Source organism: Lytechinus variegatus, chromosome 1, assembly GCF_018143015.1.
Source record: "Lytechinus variegatus isolate NC3 chromosome 1, Lvar_3.0, whole genome shotgun sequence".
NCBI lineage: Eukaryota > Metazoa > Echinodermata > Echinoidea > Temnopleuroida > Toxopneustidae > Lytechinus > Lytechinus variegatus.
This window is the reverse complement of record NC_054740.1, coordinates 24,585,001-24,603,049: the sequence shown is the minus strand read 5'-3', so window position 1 is coordinate 24,603,049 and position 18,049 is coordinate 24,585,001. Positions and strand designations below refer to the sequence as shown.

Here is an 18,049-nt window from a genome sequence, read left to right as displayed (position 1 = left end):
CTTCCCCTCATGTTATTTTATTCAATCATGTTTCTCCTTTTATCTTTGCCTTTCTTCTTTTCCTTTCCTTTTCTTTTTTTGCTTTCTTTTTGCTTTTTGCCTAGGGCCCCCCTGGATATGCACAGGCCCATGTAGTCCTTACGATGATGATGAATCATCATCACCATTAAAGGACAAGTCCACCCCAGCAAAAAGTTGATATGAATAAAAAGAGAAAAATCTAACAAGCACAACATTGAAAATTTCATCAAAATCGAATGTAATTTCGGTATGCAAATTAAAGAACTAATGACATCACCCATTCACTATTTCTTTTGCATCTTATTATATTAAGTATTCTAATTTTGGCATTGTCCTGTGGAACAAAGTTTCATTTCGCTGAGCATTTGGAATTACCATTGTTTAACATTTTATGGTTCAGTCAAGTTGGTCTTTATTGTCAAATCTGTCAATATTTATAATTCAAACAATACAAAAACAAGAGCGAGTGAGGGACATCATCGATGCATGTGATTAAATTGTGCGTATAATTATTTTGTGAAAAATAAGTAAAATTTAAAATGTCATTATCTTCTTATTTTACATCTGATTTGATGAAGTTTTCAGCATTTTGCTTGTCTGATTTTTCTCTATTGATTTTTTCTGAGGACCACAGCTCGACTTCAAAATAATGCTTGGCGCCAACTGCGTTCTGTAATTGTAAGTTGGCGCGCTCTCAATTTTATTTACAAAACAACAAAAGATTCAATGCCAGGCGTGAGATAGCAGGGAATACCCGGGCCGGGACTGAAATCATCTTTTCACTCCAGAAAATACTTTGTCTTTGAGTCCTCAAATCAAGATTAACACGAGGAGAAAGGCCTGCATTCATTCTTTTGAATAAGCTAGAATAATCGTGCGACGAAGGTGATGGAGACCGAATTCAAGAGAGATTTATGTGGCGCTGAAGATCTGCTTCAATCGTTTCCTCTTCACCGTGCATGTCGTGATGGGGATCTCTGTGCTCTGGCGGGCCTGCTCGGCGAGGCAGTGATGTCTGTGTGCGATGCTTCCATTCAGGATCCTCTCTTCGGTTGGACACCCGCACACTGGGCTGCTCACAACGGAAAGGTACTCATCGTTTGCTATTAAACAAAGGAATGGAAATTAAAGTGTATTAATTACACAACGATCTGATGTCAAATTAAAGGTCTAAAGGACAAGTCCACCACAACAAAATGTTTATTTATTCGAATAAAAAGAGAAAAATCCAACAAGTGTAACACTGAAAATGTTTATCAAAATCAGATGTAACTCAAAAGTCAACATGGGAAAATAAGTTATGACATTTTAAAGTTTCGCTTAATTTTACGAAACAGTTTTCATGGTTTTATTCGCATCCTGCTTGGTATGCAAATGAGCTAGGATACTGATGATGTCGTTCACCCACTATTTCTTTTTATAATTATATGAAATATGAAATTTAATCTAAATTTCTCATTGTCATTGTCAAGTGAAACTGAAGGCCCAGTTAATACCCTTACCAGGGTTTGACTCTATAATACTTTCTTCAATTACCATACTGGTAACAGTTACAATGTTCAATTATTCCATTTTTTTCAATTTAAATTACCAATTACTTTTGTCAATTCCAATTTTAATTACTTTCTATGAAAGAGATGAAATCAATTTGTATTCTGTATGTACTAGCACCACCAATTTCAACATAAATCTAAGTGAAAGAGAAAATGACAAGATGAAGGTTTTATATTAAGAGCATGGATTCTGCCTATTACTCTCTTTGCTGCTGAAGCAGTTGACAGGAAAAAGGTGATGAAATTAAATAATAAATTAAGTTTATTTTAAAGTAATTGAATTTGATTAAAAGTAACAGTAACAGTACTTGTACTTGAGTTGTAGATTTCCTTCCTCCGTTCTTCGGAGATTGGCAGCAACTAATTGAAGTCAAATAATATTTTTTTTCAATTGCAATTACAATTACTTTTCCTTTCAAAATTTCAAATACAATTACTAAAAAAATGTAATTACATAATTGATTAATTACCTTGCAATTGAGCCCGACCCTCACATTTGCATTGCATAGTGTTGATATTACTGAACCTAAAGTAAGAGTGAAGAGAAAAGTGTGGTTGTGCAAGTTTTATCTGATGAAATGGACTATTATCAGGGACCCATCTCTATACGGAGAGTTGCAATTGACCAAATCAACCACAACTATGGACAGCCAGCAATGGGAACATCTTAGCTGCATGTTTATTCAAAATATAAATTCAAAAATGAAATAGAGCCTTTGCTGTACAAGTATATTCATAGATCCATCTCTTCTTGAAAATTTGGTGTGCTCTTTGTTTGCAAAGGCCTTTGTGCAAATTTCCTGTACAAAAATTCATGACATTGATTGATTACCATCAAGTTGAGGTTAATCCGATCAATCGTAACTCTTTGTAAGATGGGGTCTATCAAGTATTGTCTAATGTACATTCAGACGGAATGATTCAGTACACATCCACTGTTTTTATGTCAACTCTTGTCTCTCATGCAACTAAACAATATTAACAATGGTAAATTTTCTTGCTACTTATTGTTTTAGGTCGAGTGTTTAGAGATGTTGGTGAAAGCTGGTCTACCCTGTGATATTGCTACCCATGGAACTGGTCTAACTCTAGCTCATGTAGCAGCTTTAGAGGGACAAATGGCTTGCCTGACATGGCTCACTCGAAATGGCATCTCCATCAATGCACAGGTATAACTCCCTGCCAACCAGTTACGGTACATGTTGCTGGCTATCAATGAATCAAATATTATGTACATGTAGGCTCGCTTTTTTGAAAGTTATAAAGCAGTGTTGCATTTACAGGCCTCGAAATAGGATTTTTGGGGGGCAAGGCCACTTTTTTGAGGGGCACTTTTTCACTGAGGCCAGGCAGCAGAGGGCACCAAGGCCATACAGAGGGGCACCAAGGCCACTTTTTAAGGGCATGTAATAAATTATTTGTAGGTGTTACAGTTTCGCGGCGTGGGGGGGGGGCTTTCCATAGTCGATGTTATACATCAGATTCATTACCAAACCACATTATTTACTTAAGAAAAAATGAACTTTAATAGTCTGACAACACTCACTGTATAAGGTTTTAAAAGAAAGTCGTTCGTAAGTTGTTCGTAACTGACGAACAGCTTTATGAAACACTCCCATTCGAATCACTGTACTTACGCATCGCGCGCGCTCGCCAGGACAGTACAGCGCGCGCGACATTTGTGTAGTACACATATGGAGCTCGCGCTCGTCCATTCTTATGCTGCATCTTACATAGCATACGTAAAGCGCGCTAGCGGCCGGCCGGCCGGCCAGCTGTGTATAGCTAGCTCATCGTTCGGTGCAGCTTCGGACTAGACTGCATACATGCACTGGACGTCGCTGGTAAAGCTAAGGTATTGAATACTTTTTGAGATCGGAGAAGTTTTTCTCGCTCAGAAAAAAAGGTGCAGACTTTCAAAAGGGGCACATTATATATCAGAAAAAGGGCACATTTATGAGAAAAAGGGCACCACTGCCGTATAAAAAAGGGCACATTTTTAGTGGCCGTAACTTTTAGCAAAAAGAAGAAGGGCATGACGGCCAGTAATGGGGGCATCGAGGGCCATGGCCGTCGATGGCCGTCGATTATTTCGAGGCCTGCATTTACATTTCATTTTAAAATTAGTTTTGTTAAAGACTTTATACATTTTAGGTATTAAATTTGTCTTGATTTACAATGCGAGTGCTGTCAAGATTTACAATTGATAAAGACTTTTTAGTAAGTTTACTAAAAAATTGAAGCTGTACTTGGCACTTTTATACGTTTGTAGAATTCCCATTTTTCATTATTGATGAATTTAAGGATTTTAAAAGCAACATGTCCTTTTATTCATTATGAAAAATATTACACCATATGTGTAAAAAATTGAAGAATACAAATATATTTTTCAGTTGAAAGTTTGAATAGGAATTTTATTTTAAGAATTTTCCTTGGAGGTTTTGAAATACTAGTATAGTGAAAGACATGTTTTGAGTTTGAGGAATGATTTAGTGTTCAAGAAGAATGTGATGGTTTGTGGAAGAATTTGAAGTGTTGTTTTGTTTGATATAGGATCATATGGGAGAGACAGCAGCTCATAAGGCTGTACGATGTGGTAGTGTTGAATGTCTACATATACTCAGGCAACATGGTGCTGATTTAAGGTAATTATAATCTTCCTCTATAAAAGGCTTTAATCCCTTCTTTTATCTGATTTTGTGAGCTGATACTGAACATGATTATACATGTACTTCATGCAAGTTACAGAGACCTTCAAAACTAACTAAAAACTAGTGCTGCAAGTCAGGCGGCATGTTCGGGTTCGGTTCGGCAGGGTTCGGCAATTTTTTTCCGAACTTTGGTTCGGTTCGGGGTTCGGCAATAAATGCCAAATTAAATTTAACATATAAAAAATAAAGATCGCCGACCCACAACCAAGTAATCTCCAGGATGATCTGTCATATATTTATAATCAATTTTGTTTCTAAAAAGAATAGTTATGAAAATTGTTGAACTTTCTTTTGTTTTAATCTTTAAACAAAAAAACCCAGTCATTTTTAAAATGAAAATTAAAAAAATCAAAAGAAAAAAATATTGATAACGAGAGAATCAGGACAGAAACAGAATTACAAAGATCAGAATATTTTTTTTCATGATTATTTCATGTAGCTATGATCATGATCGATTACGATGTCATTGCCAACGCAGCTTCTCAAATTGGAAAGTGTTGATCGGGAATGTCGAAACAGTAGACAAACAACCTCCACTCAACTTATTATACCGGTAAAATTCACATTCCAAAGAATATGAGTGTTTTAGAAAGTCCCTATTTTCTGAAAAGTTGTAAAATCTGGTCAATGAATTACTTTAAAAAGATAAAATATCAGTCCATTCTTGGCGCAGAGAGATCGACGCTACGTGACTTCAAACGTATTTCCCACACGAAAATGAGTACATGGGACTGTACTGTGTATTTTAGTGTCGTGAAATCACTTGGCGTTGATCGTCAGAACTTAGACGGAACTGATAATTTATCATTTCATTTTCAGTAATTGACCAGATTAAGAAAATATTGACAACAGAAAAATGTTTCAAGTTCGGAATACAAATTTTACCTGTATGATAGCAACCGAGAGCAGGTTGTTTGGACTTCCTGTTTCAACTTTCCTTTCCAACCATTTCCGGAACATCGATCAGGGAACATGCGTTGATTTGGTTTGAAGTTTTATCTTTTCTGTTTTTTCACCCTCATTCCTTCATCTCTTATTTATCTTTTATATTAATATGGAAATTTCAGGTGGAATATATATACTTTACCATTACTTTGTCAGTCACAAGGAATTAATTTATGTCTTGTCTTTTTTTTTTTTAAAATACAAAACAATTAAATGTACGTCCGATTACAGCAATACGTAATTCAACTACACTTTTAAACTGAGTTAAGCTAAAAATGTCCCCACATTTTATAAGGAAAAAAATATATTCATGTTTATTAAAAAAATTGAAAATGATAAAAATTTAATCAAACACGAGACTGAAACTGTCATACTTTGTCATTTACGAGGAATGAATTTATGTCTGGTTCTTTTCTTTATTAAATACAAAATGATTAGGTCCGATTACGATCACGATCGATTACGGCATACGTAATTACACCACACTTTTATACCGAGTTTAGCTTCAAATGTCCCCTCATTTTATCAAGAAAAAATATATTTATGTTAATAAAATATTCTTAAGTTGATAACAGTTCAATCAAAGACGAGATGGGAGCTATCATAGTGGATTCAAAAAATATATTGAGTGGAATTCTCTTTGTGCACAATTACTAACCAATATTTTTTTTTAAAATTTTATACTTAAATCTATGTAGTCATCGCACTTACGCATTTGCATATAAACATACTTTTTTTTACCGAACTTCCGAACCATGCCTTTGCGTTCGGTTTGGTCCGGTTTGGAAGTGCCAAGTTCGGCGAACTGCCGTTCGGTTCGGCGGTTCGGCTGCAGCACTACTAAAAACCTACCTTTTTCAAGAGAGTATCAAAGAAGTCACTTTTTTGTTATATAATTTGTAGAGATAGTAGGCTTCCCTTTTCCACTAATTATTAGAACTTAATCATACTTTTGTGTATTTATTCTAATTATTTTATCTATTTTTACTGTAATGCACAGTTGAGTATATACAAATAGAAATTGCACAATATGAATTCTTAGCGGTTGTCAAAATAGTAGGAGTATTAATAATTGCATCAATGTATGTAGTAGAAGCAGCAATAGCAGCAGCAGCAGCAGTAGCAGTAGTCGTAGTAGTAGTAGTAGTAGTAGTAGTAGTAAGAGTAGTAGTAGTAGTACTAGTAGTAGTAGTAGAAGTACACTATAGCAGTTTTAGTACTTAGTAGTAGTAGTAATAGTAATACATGTATTAGTACTTGTAGTAGAAGTAGTTTTGTAAGGAGTAGAAACAACAAGACAGCTTTTGAGCGTGAGCCCCACCCATAAGAATATGAAGGTACACTGTAGCATCTTTTGCCTCTTAACTGTTTGCCTTTCCATTATTTTCCTGTATTGTGTTGGTTTCTGCACAATCACTACCTCTTTTTATACCACTTTTTTATTGATTCGGTAAATTGTATTCGTAACACTTTTCTTTGTGGGTGTAATTATGATACAGTTCAAATTTGAATTCAGACTTTGATCCACTCTCTCATATGTGGCATAAACGGATTGTAAAATTGAGCAAATTAAGAAGGAAGATAATAAAATATGCTATTTTAATATGCATGATCAACACCAAAACGATGTATTCAGTTTATTTTTGAATAGGTAGTGGAATTTTAGTGGAGTATAATGGATTACATGTAATTAATATAAATGGAGCATTAAACTGGATAAAAGATGCAACACGGTTTCAGAAGGCAGGCACATTCAGCAATATTGATCCAATTAATCCGCAAGAAATCTGCATTTTCATGCGAACAAATATGCTAGCCATATATTGAACTCATCAATTTGATCTAAATTTACACTTTTCTAAGTACTATTGACTGGATTTGTGTCTTTCAATTTAGTGCATCAGGTTAAAATAATGTTAGTTTTCTGTGGGGACTTTTTTGGGGCACTACTTTTCAAAACCTGTATGAATTTGTATCATTTAAAGCTTTAAAATTGCAGTGAAAGGAGATTTTTGAGGGCTTTTTTTTCTAGAATTTTGGTTGCAAAATCACCCTGATCTCTTGTGTAATTTTCCCCCTGGAATGAATAGATCTGATTTGATGGATTCTGTATGTTATACATTTCTTCCAGCTTAAAGTATACAACTAGTGATAATTGGTGAAATGACAAAGTGGTCCTATTTTCTTTTTTCTCTATAATGTTTGTGAAGTCTTCGAAGTAGTATAGGAGCTACCGTCATGGACCTAGCCATTCAGAATCAGCAATCTCGGTGTATAGAGTACTTCAGGGCTGGTGGTGACAGTCACCTGACCAATCATATGACTGATCACATGACCTGTATGAATGGAAGACGTAAGAGAATGCAACCCGGTGAGGAATCGGAGCCAGACATGGACTCAGCCAAGAGACCGAAGGTTGAAAATGGTGGGTATAATATGCATTCAGAAACGATATGTAGTCGAGGCCTGATGGTATCGAGTCATGTAGCTGCTTGAGAAGACTTTTTCCCATAGAAAGTTTTTTACACATGACTTGGGACAAGGTAGTCCTCGACAACATCCCTTTTAACCCTTTGAACCTGAAAAGCCAAAAACGGCTTCACCATGAACGTGCATATACCCTAAAAGCTGGCATACTGGCTTCAAATCATGTGACTCAAAAAAGCTAGGGTTTTGGATGTCGGGTGACCTTTTTAAGAATGACACCATCTTGGAGATATTTGGTCGATAACTTCAGTTTATAATTTCTTTGATAAATGGCTTTTAGTTGGGAGGTTTTAGCCTTTGATAATGGGCAAAATATACCAAGGAGGCTCATGCGATAATACACTGATACGGACTATGCGTAAACTATTGGTGAATTTTACTTCCTTCAAAGCATTGATTTTGAGACAAAATTTGAGATTATTGCTAGTTCGGGAAGCTACACAACATCAGCCAAGCCAGGCTGGGTACCAGTGGCCTAAGGTGCCGCTTGAATGGCTGTGCTCGAATCATGAGAATAGGAGATCATTTATTTCAAATGTCCGTTTTTTTTTTCCTTTTGCCTATTAGCTTGACATCTGTAAATAATTCAGGGTGAGGGTCACGACCGTCCCAATTAATTCAGGGTTCAAAGGGTTAAGAAACCTACATGTATCAGTTACTGTGTTCAGTCTTGTCATGAAATATACGTGTAATTAGATGATCTTAAACACATAGGAGTAATGCCGAAAATTTGTTCACAAACTGTAAATTGATTGTTTCCATACATGTAAGTAATAGCAGAATTAGGGGTTAATTATAAAAGGGTCTCATATTTGAAATAAGAGGGGGTCTCTGTCCCCTTAACTCCGATTAGGGCCCTTGAGCTGCTGTTTGGATCACTATTAGAGTGTGGTGTATTTCAGATAAGAAATAACACTTTGTTTAGCCTGTTATACTGACGGGTTAAAATTGATTTACAACCTATTTAGAGATCCAGATGACCTCCACCACAAGCTCTCTCTCTCTTTCTGTTTTACCTTGCAGAAGTAGTTGTTTTATCTTGCAGAAGCCTCCCCTCCCCAAAAAAATATCTTGTAATTTTTCTCTTTTTGAAATGTGAATAGGGAAATTTGTAGTGTGTTTAATCTTATTCTTGGAGACAGTGGTAGAAAGTAAGAAAAGACAATAATTCAGACTTGGATTTTTCAGATGAATGAAAGTGTTTTTATTTTTAAGTGAAGACAAGTTTTAGAGTAGGTTTGACTGTTCCTGTATGTACAGTACATTGGAGTTCTGCAACATTAACATTTGCAAAGGAGTTAAAGGTTCATTCTTGCTCCTCATTTCTTCAATCTGCCTGCCAACTACGGACACAGCTGCCCAGTCACACGGCGACCTCACAGCACCCTTAATGCAGTACGATCCAACCCCAACTCAAACCCGACCTGATCTGACCAAGCTTCATGGCGATGAAAGTCTTGCCATCAAAACACTGGAAGAAGAAGATGAGATGGAAGCAGAAGACTTGAACAAGTTTGCTTCATGTGAGATGGCTGAAGATAAAGCTCTGCTGCCCTCTGTTGCTGTACTTCCAAAAAGAATCCCCAAAGAAGACCACTGGAAGTTTCAACCATTCTGTATATGACTGCGTGTGGGCAGGATCGTTTTGAATTATTTATCCGCACGTCCCCTCTGGAATGGAACACACATGTAGAGTTGCCACTTATAAATGTGATCAAATTGATCGTGAGAGCAATGATCATTAGACTTGATTTTGTTTTAGCAAGTGATCAGCAAATAATACTGTCTCCTCCTTTTCATCTTCACATTTTACTATTTATCTTCTACTCCTCCCTTCTTTAATTCTTATTCTCATTTTCCTCCCTATTATTTTTACTATATTCCTCATTTTTTCTATTTTCTGAAGAAAAGTGAAATAATTCCAGGAATTCATTTATTATAGAATCAAACTTTATTTACTGCATTTCATAAACCAAATATGTTCTCATGTCACCAAGATTCCAAAGAGATAACTCACAGCTATGCACTTATATTTTGCAGCTGTTTAGTAGTCAAATCTACATTTAGATCATGCAGATGAAAGATTTTGTATTCACTTTCACATAACAAGTTAACAGTGTTTTATAAGCCAAATTATATTATAAGAAAAAAAATGGAAATCTGTTTGTTTTATTGTCTGCTTGTGGCACATTACACTGTTGTTTGGGCTACTGTCAAGTACAGGGATAATGAATATTTTTTTACTCTTCAGCTTGGATGTGATGAAAACAATATTTTGTTAGGAGTACATGAATAGTTATGAATTCACAAATGCCTATGTCAGTGACTTGAAGAACCACCTTCATGGTTTATCTCAAATGACCTTTTACTGTTCCTGTGCAGTTTACTACTGTGAACAGGCTTATATTACTCATTTAAATCAAGTCTCAATTAAGTCTTATAGGACTCCAAGTCCAAGCAATTCTTCAAGGAAAAGATTTAAGAATTGTACAAACACTACTATATTTTTCTGTCAATCAACCCTGCCATGATTTTCCTACATGATTTCTATCAACTGTGCTTGTAAATTATCATCTTTCTTTCTATCTCACACATTCCTTGTTTCTTTTTCTATAAGGCTGACACGGCCCATCACAACTTGTGCAATATCTGTACTAAATTTTGTATGTTTTTATTAGAAGTGTATTATGCATATTTATTTTTTGAGTATTTATTACACCAATAGTCATTTGTTGTTGGCAGATGTGACAGTATTATTTGATTTATATGGAATTTTATATTCCAATTATTTGAATGTGCCTGAACTTAATGTACATGTATGGCAACATTAGGTTTTATAATTGCAATGCACAATTCACTTACGTGGTGTGTATATCATGAACCTTTCACCTACTTACACTGTGAAACAATTGCACATCTCGCAGCTTTAGAGGACCAACATGCATCTTGATTAAGGAATTTCAATCCAGCATGCCGCAATGGGTGATGTCAAGACTGATGTTGGCTTAGCAAGTGGTGATGCTGGATTTGGAATCACATTTTTTATTTCCTTCCAGCACCTAATCTGAGTTCAAAGAATATTCCAAATCAGAATATTGATAGCTTGACATCAATACTGTCCTCACAGCTGCCTAAAACACCGCTTTAGTCCCGCAACTGTCCCAAGACTGTAGCAGTGTTGCCCTCAGTATGGATGCTCGGGTACATGACAATCTATCACGGAAAACCTTGCCTTGCTATAAACTTGCAACAAACTATTACTCTCAGACCATAGAAAGAGCTCGTGACAGTCCCGCGGCTGCCATGGTTTGCCTTCAGTATGAACGCACAACACCTGGATAGACCACTTTTGGGTTTCTTTACGTTCCCTGCAAAGGGTTGTATAAATTGGACCAGAAAAAAGGCTACCAATTGATTCAAGTCAATTTTGTTGTTATGTGGATTATAAATTTGATGAAATTTGAATATTTTGCATATCAATTGATGTTGCAATTCTGACTAGAAGCAATAAACAAAAAAATGAAAATAATGTTTTGGTGGAGTATCTATCAAGCAGACATGCGTTTCAGGCACTGATCTGTATATTAAGATGAGTGGTTTCTGGTTATATCGGGTTCAATCACTGGGTGACAATCCGGCATGTATTTTTTTGAAGGGAGGTAATACAAATGACCCACTACAGTGTGAATGGATACGTGTAATTCATCTCAGGACTGTGCCGAGGTAACTCTTACTGTGACTGCATTTATACAATAGCTGGTTTATGGCGGTGACGCCATCTCACGACAAGCACTGGGATAAATTTGAAAACCACTGTGAAGACATACTGAAGGCAAACCACGGCAGCCGCAGGACTGTCACGATGCTATTACTATGGTCTGAGAGCAAGTGGGACTTGTCTTTGTCTATAGACCAGCCTTATCTTTGTTTTGATGCTGTGCTGATAAAAAGATTGGTCCAACGAGAAAAATGAAAAGTCAACTTGAAACCACCAAATACCAGCTACATGTAGCTAGCATCTAATTTAACATTGAATCTTCTGTGTTGACCCAATTCATCACTATCATCAATTGCATGCAAACATTGTGTATTTGTTTAGCTACATGTATATCTAATACCGGTACTCCATCTGCATTTGCTTATAAGTATAGGTGAAGGTTATTATTGCAGTGATGACTGCTCAAATTTGTCTTTTTACAGCTGTGCACAGCTACATGTGTTGATATTTATTCTCAACTTGTCTGTTTCATAAAGCTGTCTATGCATGAGTTTATGAACACTTGGAATGTGTTCTTGTGCAAATGAAGATTCCTTGAATTTTCCCAGCTATTTTAACCAGGTTGGCATGAATTCCAAACCTTTGGACAAAGGGTAGCCCTGAAATGTTCTTTAAGTGCCTGTTGCATTTTGGCTTTAAACATTTTTTTTTTATTTAAGGCCACCTACATTGTAATTGTCCACAATCGATTTGTGGTCATATAATTTGATAGAGTGTTTTCTTCTCATGTCATTTTGAATGGAAAATTGGTCTGTATATAGTCACATGCAGAAGTCTTATTGTTGTCAGGATGTACTTTGTATTTGTATTCAGATTCATAAAGAGCCAGCGAGGGATATGATGTTTGAGATGTTCATGTAAATTAAAATACTGCTGTTCTGTTTTTAACCATACTTGAGTGTAACGACCGTCACCACTACACTTGTGGTGAGAGTCGTACAATCTACATGTAGATGTATTTTCTTGAAGTGTGTCCAACTGTCCATGTACAAGTAATAATGCAGTTTGGACAATTTTACTTGGCTTGCATGTTTTACACACCATATATGCTGAAATTATGTTTGGTAAAGACTGCACCATATAAGTAAAATCAATTCACTTATTATGATTTATCATTCTATCCATGGAGAGTAGATTATAAGTCTAGATTTGTTTTTTTCATGTGCTGCACTCTGGAACAAAGCTGAATAACTTCCAGTTACCCAACTTAGAGACATTCTTTGGTTTACTATGCTATGCAAATGAAATAATGCCTGTACCACTTGAGAAGGGGAATATACCAAACTTTGTATGTGGTCTGGTGGTCTTAAAAATATTCCATTTGGGCTGATTTACAACACCTGTAATATATAGACACCCAAATAGTGTTGAATAGTCTATGAAAGCCAACTAGTCTCTGACTTTGACAGGAGACCTTTTTTATACTGGGTTTCCAATGTACTCTCACAGGAGTATCACATGCTGGAAGCAACCATTCTGCAAGACAACTAGACCAGATGATGGGCACCGACGGTCCTGACATCACTCAGGTGGCAGCGGTGGGATCATCAACTTTACACCATCATATGAACAGTTATTCTATTCATCCTGAGACCGTTGAAGACATGGCTGTTGAAAAGGACTCCAGCCTTCCATCTTGTCTTCAGGATACCCAGTCTGTAACAAGAGATAAGTCAGATCATGAACATACTGAGAACATGTGTTCTGAAGCGGTTGAAGGTCAGCAAAGACTTGGTCTTCAACTTCCTGTCAGATCTTGTGGCAGGGACTCAAGTGTTACTCCAACAACTCATCCAGATCACAGGACTAGGGATTATTGGATGGAATGCTATGTACCAACACCAGTTCCGAAGTGTAGGGCTCTTAGTGGCCACTATCTCTAACAAACTGTACTCCCAGATTCTTTAAAATTAATTACCTCTTTATTTGAAAATTCTATTTCAGATTTAATCTCAGAACGTTTTACCCTGTTAGATACAGTTTCAAATGTATATTAAGATTACAATAGATTTCCAGCAATTCTAGGACCTGTAAAATATTCCACTGTATTTTTTTTATGCTTATTTTGCTTATTTTGATAGGTGACATGATATTTGCTTCTGTGACAAATTGCTTTTTGGCTTTATTTTGTCTAAGATGTAGGGTTAGGGTTGCAGTAGGGCAGTTTTAGGGTAGGATGTGTTATGTACTACATCCAGGGTTTTGATAAGTGTGTGGAATTTATAGGCCCGAATTCACAAAGGTGGTTTTGAAAACCCATGGTTTATGCAGATTTACTGAATTAAAGGAAACCAAAACCCAAGACGAGAAGCAATCTTACTGGAAAGAGTAAAATGAGAGGAACAATTTAAAAAAAGTTTCATCAAAATCGGTTATGAAATAAGCAAGTTATGGGAGTTTGAAAATTCTTGTACTTTCTATGGGGTTGTCCACAAAATCAGCCATTTTGAAGCACGTTTGCCAATTTGAGGATCCCCATAGAAAGTACAAGACTTTTTAAATGTCCATAACTTGCTTATTTCATAACCGATTTTGATCGAACTTTTTAAAAATTGTTCCTGTCATTTTACTCTTTACAATAAGATTGCTTCTCTTCTCAGGTTTTGGTTTCCTTTAATTACGCTTAATTTAGCGCGTATCGGGCGCGTGTATGAAACATGTCCAATGCTGATGCGCGCATTTGTTACAGTGCGCCAAATTGACGCCTATTACCATGGTTAGATACGCTATTTTATTCACGAGTCCACTGCTTTTAATTTTATTCATGAGTCCACTCTTCAAACAGTGGACTCATGAAATAAAATAGCTTATCTAACCATGGTAACATGCATCAATTTGGCGCACTATAACAAATGCGCGCATCAGCATTGGACATGTTTTATACACGCGCCTGATACGCGCTAAATTAAGCGTAATTTATACAGGAAATCTGCATAAACCATAGACTCAACCGTGGGTTTTCAAAACCACCTTTGTGAATTCGGGCCATAAAGGAGCAGCATCGCGGGAGCAAATGTCATGGAAGTATTTTCTGTACCTGACATTTGTAATGTATGTTTCTAAAATGGAGTGCTTTCTGATTTCTGCAACAGTGTGCAAAGTGTTGGTAGTGTGTGACAAAGTATTCTGTTCATTTGGACACCCACTGCCCTTCTTTACTATGGGTGTGTTTGTTTATCAAATGTCTTAGGTTAGAAAAAGAATCACAAATTTAGGTGGAAGATAAAAAAATGTGAACTGGTGTGTAGTTTTCCCTTATGCTGTCCCCCTCAATTTTAAGCTCACCCACCATGCATTATTTGCAGAATTTAAACCGGGGGGGGGGGGGCACTTTTATTGACAAGTGGAAAATACGGTTTCTCTTAACCACCTCTGGGAGGTGGTTATTGCTCTGTTTGCCATGTTGAAATTTTCTGTAGAAACACAGCGAAAAAGCGTATCGTCTTTAGCAAAAGTGCGTGAACCCAAAAGGCCATTTCATGGTGTATTTGGCCTTTTCGATCTCGAAAGCTGACTTAACACAATGCATTGCGAGGTCATAAGTTGAATTTTTAGATTTGCGACACAGAATGTGAGTTAATTATTCGCTCTGTAGAAACAGGTTGGTTTATAAAGGATGATACCGTTTTCAAAACCACTTTTAATGATTCTCTGTAGAAACACGCCAAATGTACAGTATATATTTGATAAGGGCTCTTGTCTTATAGATCTACATAGCACATTCCTACACCACAGCATGATGGGAATAATACTAAAAGGGCACACAAATATCCATGGCCAATAAGAGGGTTGATGCCATGGCCTTGGGTTACTAGCAATTAAAGCCCTCTTTCACTTTTGATATTTTTTTCTAAAGTGGGACAGGGAGTACCACAAGGCACTATTATTCATGCCTACATGTTCACATTTATTCTGTATGCCTTTCAGACAAACAATTATTTTTTTATTTTCGGCGGCTACTTTTCACAGCTTACTGCCTATATCTGCCACATTGGATAAAACATGGCATTGGATGGGGATCTTCTACGGCTCCTTTTTGAGTTCCCACGGCTCTTTTTCCCCTTTTGCCTTTGATGTACAACCTTTGGTATTTTAACATGAACTCTAGACCTCAAAACGTTGTACCATTCTGTTTTTAAGTAATTATTACCCATATTTGTGTATGCATGTTTTATTGTCTTGTAATTCCTGTGATTTGCATGTCATTCTTGTTATGTTATTTTGAACCGGTCTGTGGTTTGTTTTTCCCGTGTCTTGTGATTTTTGTTTGCACAGAGCATGAACATCCACCGTCATCCCTTATGTGTAACCCTATGACAAGCCTTGGAGTGGGAACCTGTAGTACTGTTGCAGGACGTCATATACAAAATGGCGTGAACGGTACCTATTCTAATGGTGGTTCCATGAATGGATCTAAAGAGCTGGACCAGGAACTGGCACAGGACTATGGTACCGTGGTACCGTGCTTCCAACCCGTGTACTCTAGAAAGCCTATGCAATCAGGATACGAGGAATCTAGCTCCATAGAAATGGTCACTGAGGAATCGAGCGAATACCGTAACGGTCATGGTGTGAATGGATATTCAGAAAACGATGATAGACCTGCTGTAAGATTGAATGAAAACTGCATTCACACAATGTCTACGGGTGTCATGGAGCATAATGCCATGGTAGAACAGAGTGTAGGGTATGATACCACCCTGGAGACTATGTATAATAGTTACGACTCCTACCTGTGTGGACATGCCTATTGATGAATGTGAACGCATCTTGATCTCAATAAGCAGACACCCATTCATTATGGATAGTTGTGCATCTTAAGGGTAATTTTGAACTAAAATGGTTTGGATGAATCTCTTTTGTAAGGAATTATGGAGTCCCTTGAAGATAACGCTGGTACTGGTATCAAAACATACTATTAAAGGGGGGGGGGGGTGCAGTACTGTATGTAATTTGGGCAAATTGCTCCGAAGTGGTTGTTTGACTTAAATGAAAGTTGGCTAAAGAAGGATTTACCTTGTAGACCTTGTAGAATTGTTTTATTTGTACATTTGGTTTTAAGAAGTCTAACTTATTGTTTAGGGTAAACTGCTGCAATTTTTAATCTACCTTGTTTTTTTTATGATATAAATATGGACGGCTCTTTTGAATCAAAAGTAACTCCTACTTTTTGCAACATTTGTACTTAATTTTTTTTTTTTAGCAAAATGGGGACATTCTAGCTTATTTTTCTACTTTTTAGAATCCATTTCTAACTGATATCCTTGTGGAAAATACTTATGTTCTGTAAAAGAATGTGTACATTGCAGTGTGTTTTGTAAATGAGTAGGTTTTCTTTTTAGTGTCTATGCATAAACTTAAGGATTGTTGAATACTGGTGCTTGCTGTGCTTATATTTTTATATGTTTTCTAGCCTTTCATACTCTAGGCTTATCCAAAGAATGAAGTGTTCTTATTGTTCCATACGCAGTATCTCAAAGGCAATGAACAATAAATTTATGATTAGTCTTTTGAAGACAAATTTTTATTTTAACTGTTCACAATGTACTGCAAGTTCGTTTATCACAGTCAATTCTTAATGTGTAGAAATATGTCCAGGGGGCCGTTTTATAACGCTTTCTTGAGTTAAGAGCGACATCAAGAACGACTGGTGAACTTTTCTTACGTGAATAACCATCGCCAATGAATATACCATTTACTACAAGAAAGGATCACCAGCCGTTCTTAAAGTCGATCTTGACTTACGAACAGCTTTATGAAACACCCACCAGAGAAAGAATTATGGGGGATCGAATTGCCTCATGTTGATGTGTTCTATATTTTGTTTGAGTGCACCACTTCTGTTCTGCTTGGTGCACAAATCATCAATTTCAAAAAATTATTTCTTTATATCACTAACCAACCTTATTGGCAAGCTTTTATCAACTGATAATTAGCGCTTGGTTATGGGGCAGATCTTCATGATTAATTGTATACAATAGAGTACCGAAGCGATAACGTCACAAAAAACTTTTTTTTTGCATTTCAGCATTTTTTTTATACCATACCTCAGCAGGGCATGATGAAAAACACCCACTTCCAAAATTCGATGGGAATCGGTCGATGGGGGACTTACTTAGACCTCATGAACACCCATTGAAGTCAACTTGTATAGAACCTGGCAAATAATACACTGATTTCAATGGGGCTTATGACTTATGTATTCATAAGGTCATATCTATTAGAGCCCCCATGTACCGATTCCTACCAAATTTGGGTTGTGGGGGTATTTGATCATGCTCTACAAAAATATCAGAGGCCGCGGAATAGTTTTGAAAGTGCAGGGGCTGAGCCGAAAGTGGGGGAGGGTGCTGACCGTGCAAAAAATCATAATTGGGTCCGTTGCATTTTGCCATAAAATATGGCAAATAAACAAAAACTCTGGCAAACAAAATTATGTCATTGAAAAACCAGCTTTTTTCATCGCAAAGTTTTATACAACGGGCCCCAGATGGTGATTTTTTACGTTTTGTAAAGCCCCCGCTGCCCCTGTTTCTGCGGCCCCTGAATGTGGT

At 36.7% G+C, this 18,049-nt stretch overlaps 1 protein-coding gene across 2 annotated transcripts; it reads left to right on the top strand.

Moving 5' to 3' along the window:
• The first annotated feature begins 720 nt into the window (after nucleotides 1-720).
• On the top strand, nucleotides 721-17,847 carry LOC121409784 (ankyrin repeat domain-containing protein 10-like). Of its 2 annotated transcripts, none has more exons than XM_041601669.1 (5): nucleotides 721-1,110; nucleotides 2,591-2,743; nucleotides 4,128-4,219; nucleotides 7,441-7,655; nucleotides 12,945-13,753. In XM_041601669.1, the coding sequence occupies exons 1-5, from the start codon at nucleotides 910-912 to the stop codon at nucleotides 13,376-13,378; spliced, it is 1,095 nt and encodes a 364-aa protein (XP_041457603.1). In that variant the 5' UTR covers nucleotides 721-909; the 3' UTR covers nucleotides 13,379-13,753. The 2 variants fall into 2 exon arrangements, with proteins under 2 accessions (XP_041457603.1, XP_041457602.1); XM_041601668.1 differs by lacking the exon at nucleotides 12,945-13,753 and adding an exon at nucleotides 15,771-17,847 and having other exon boundaries at nucleotides 723-1,110.
• The last annotated feature ends 202 nt before the right edge of the window (nucleotides 17,848-18,049 follow it).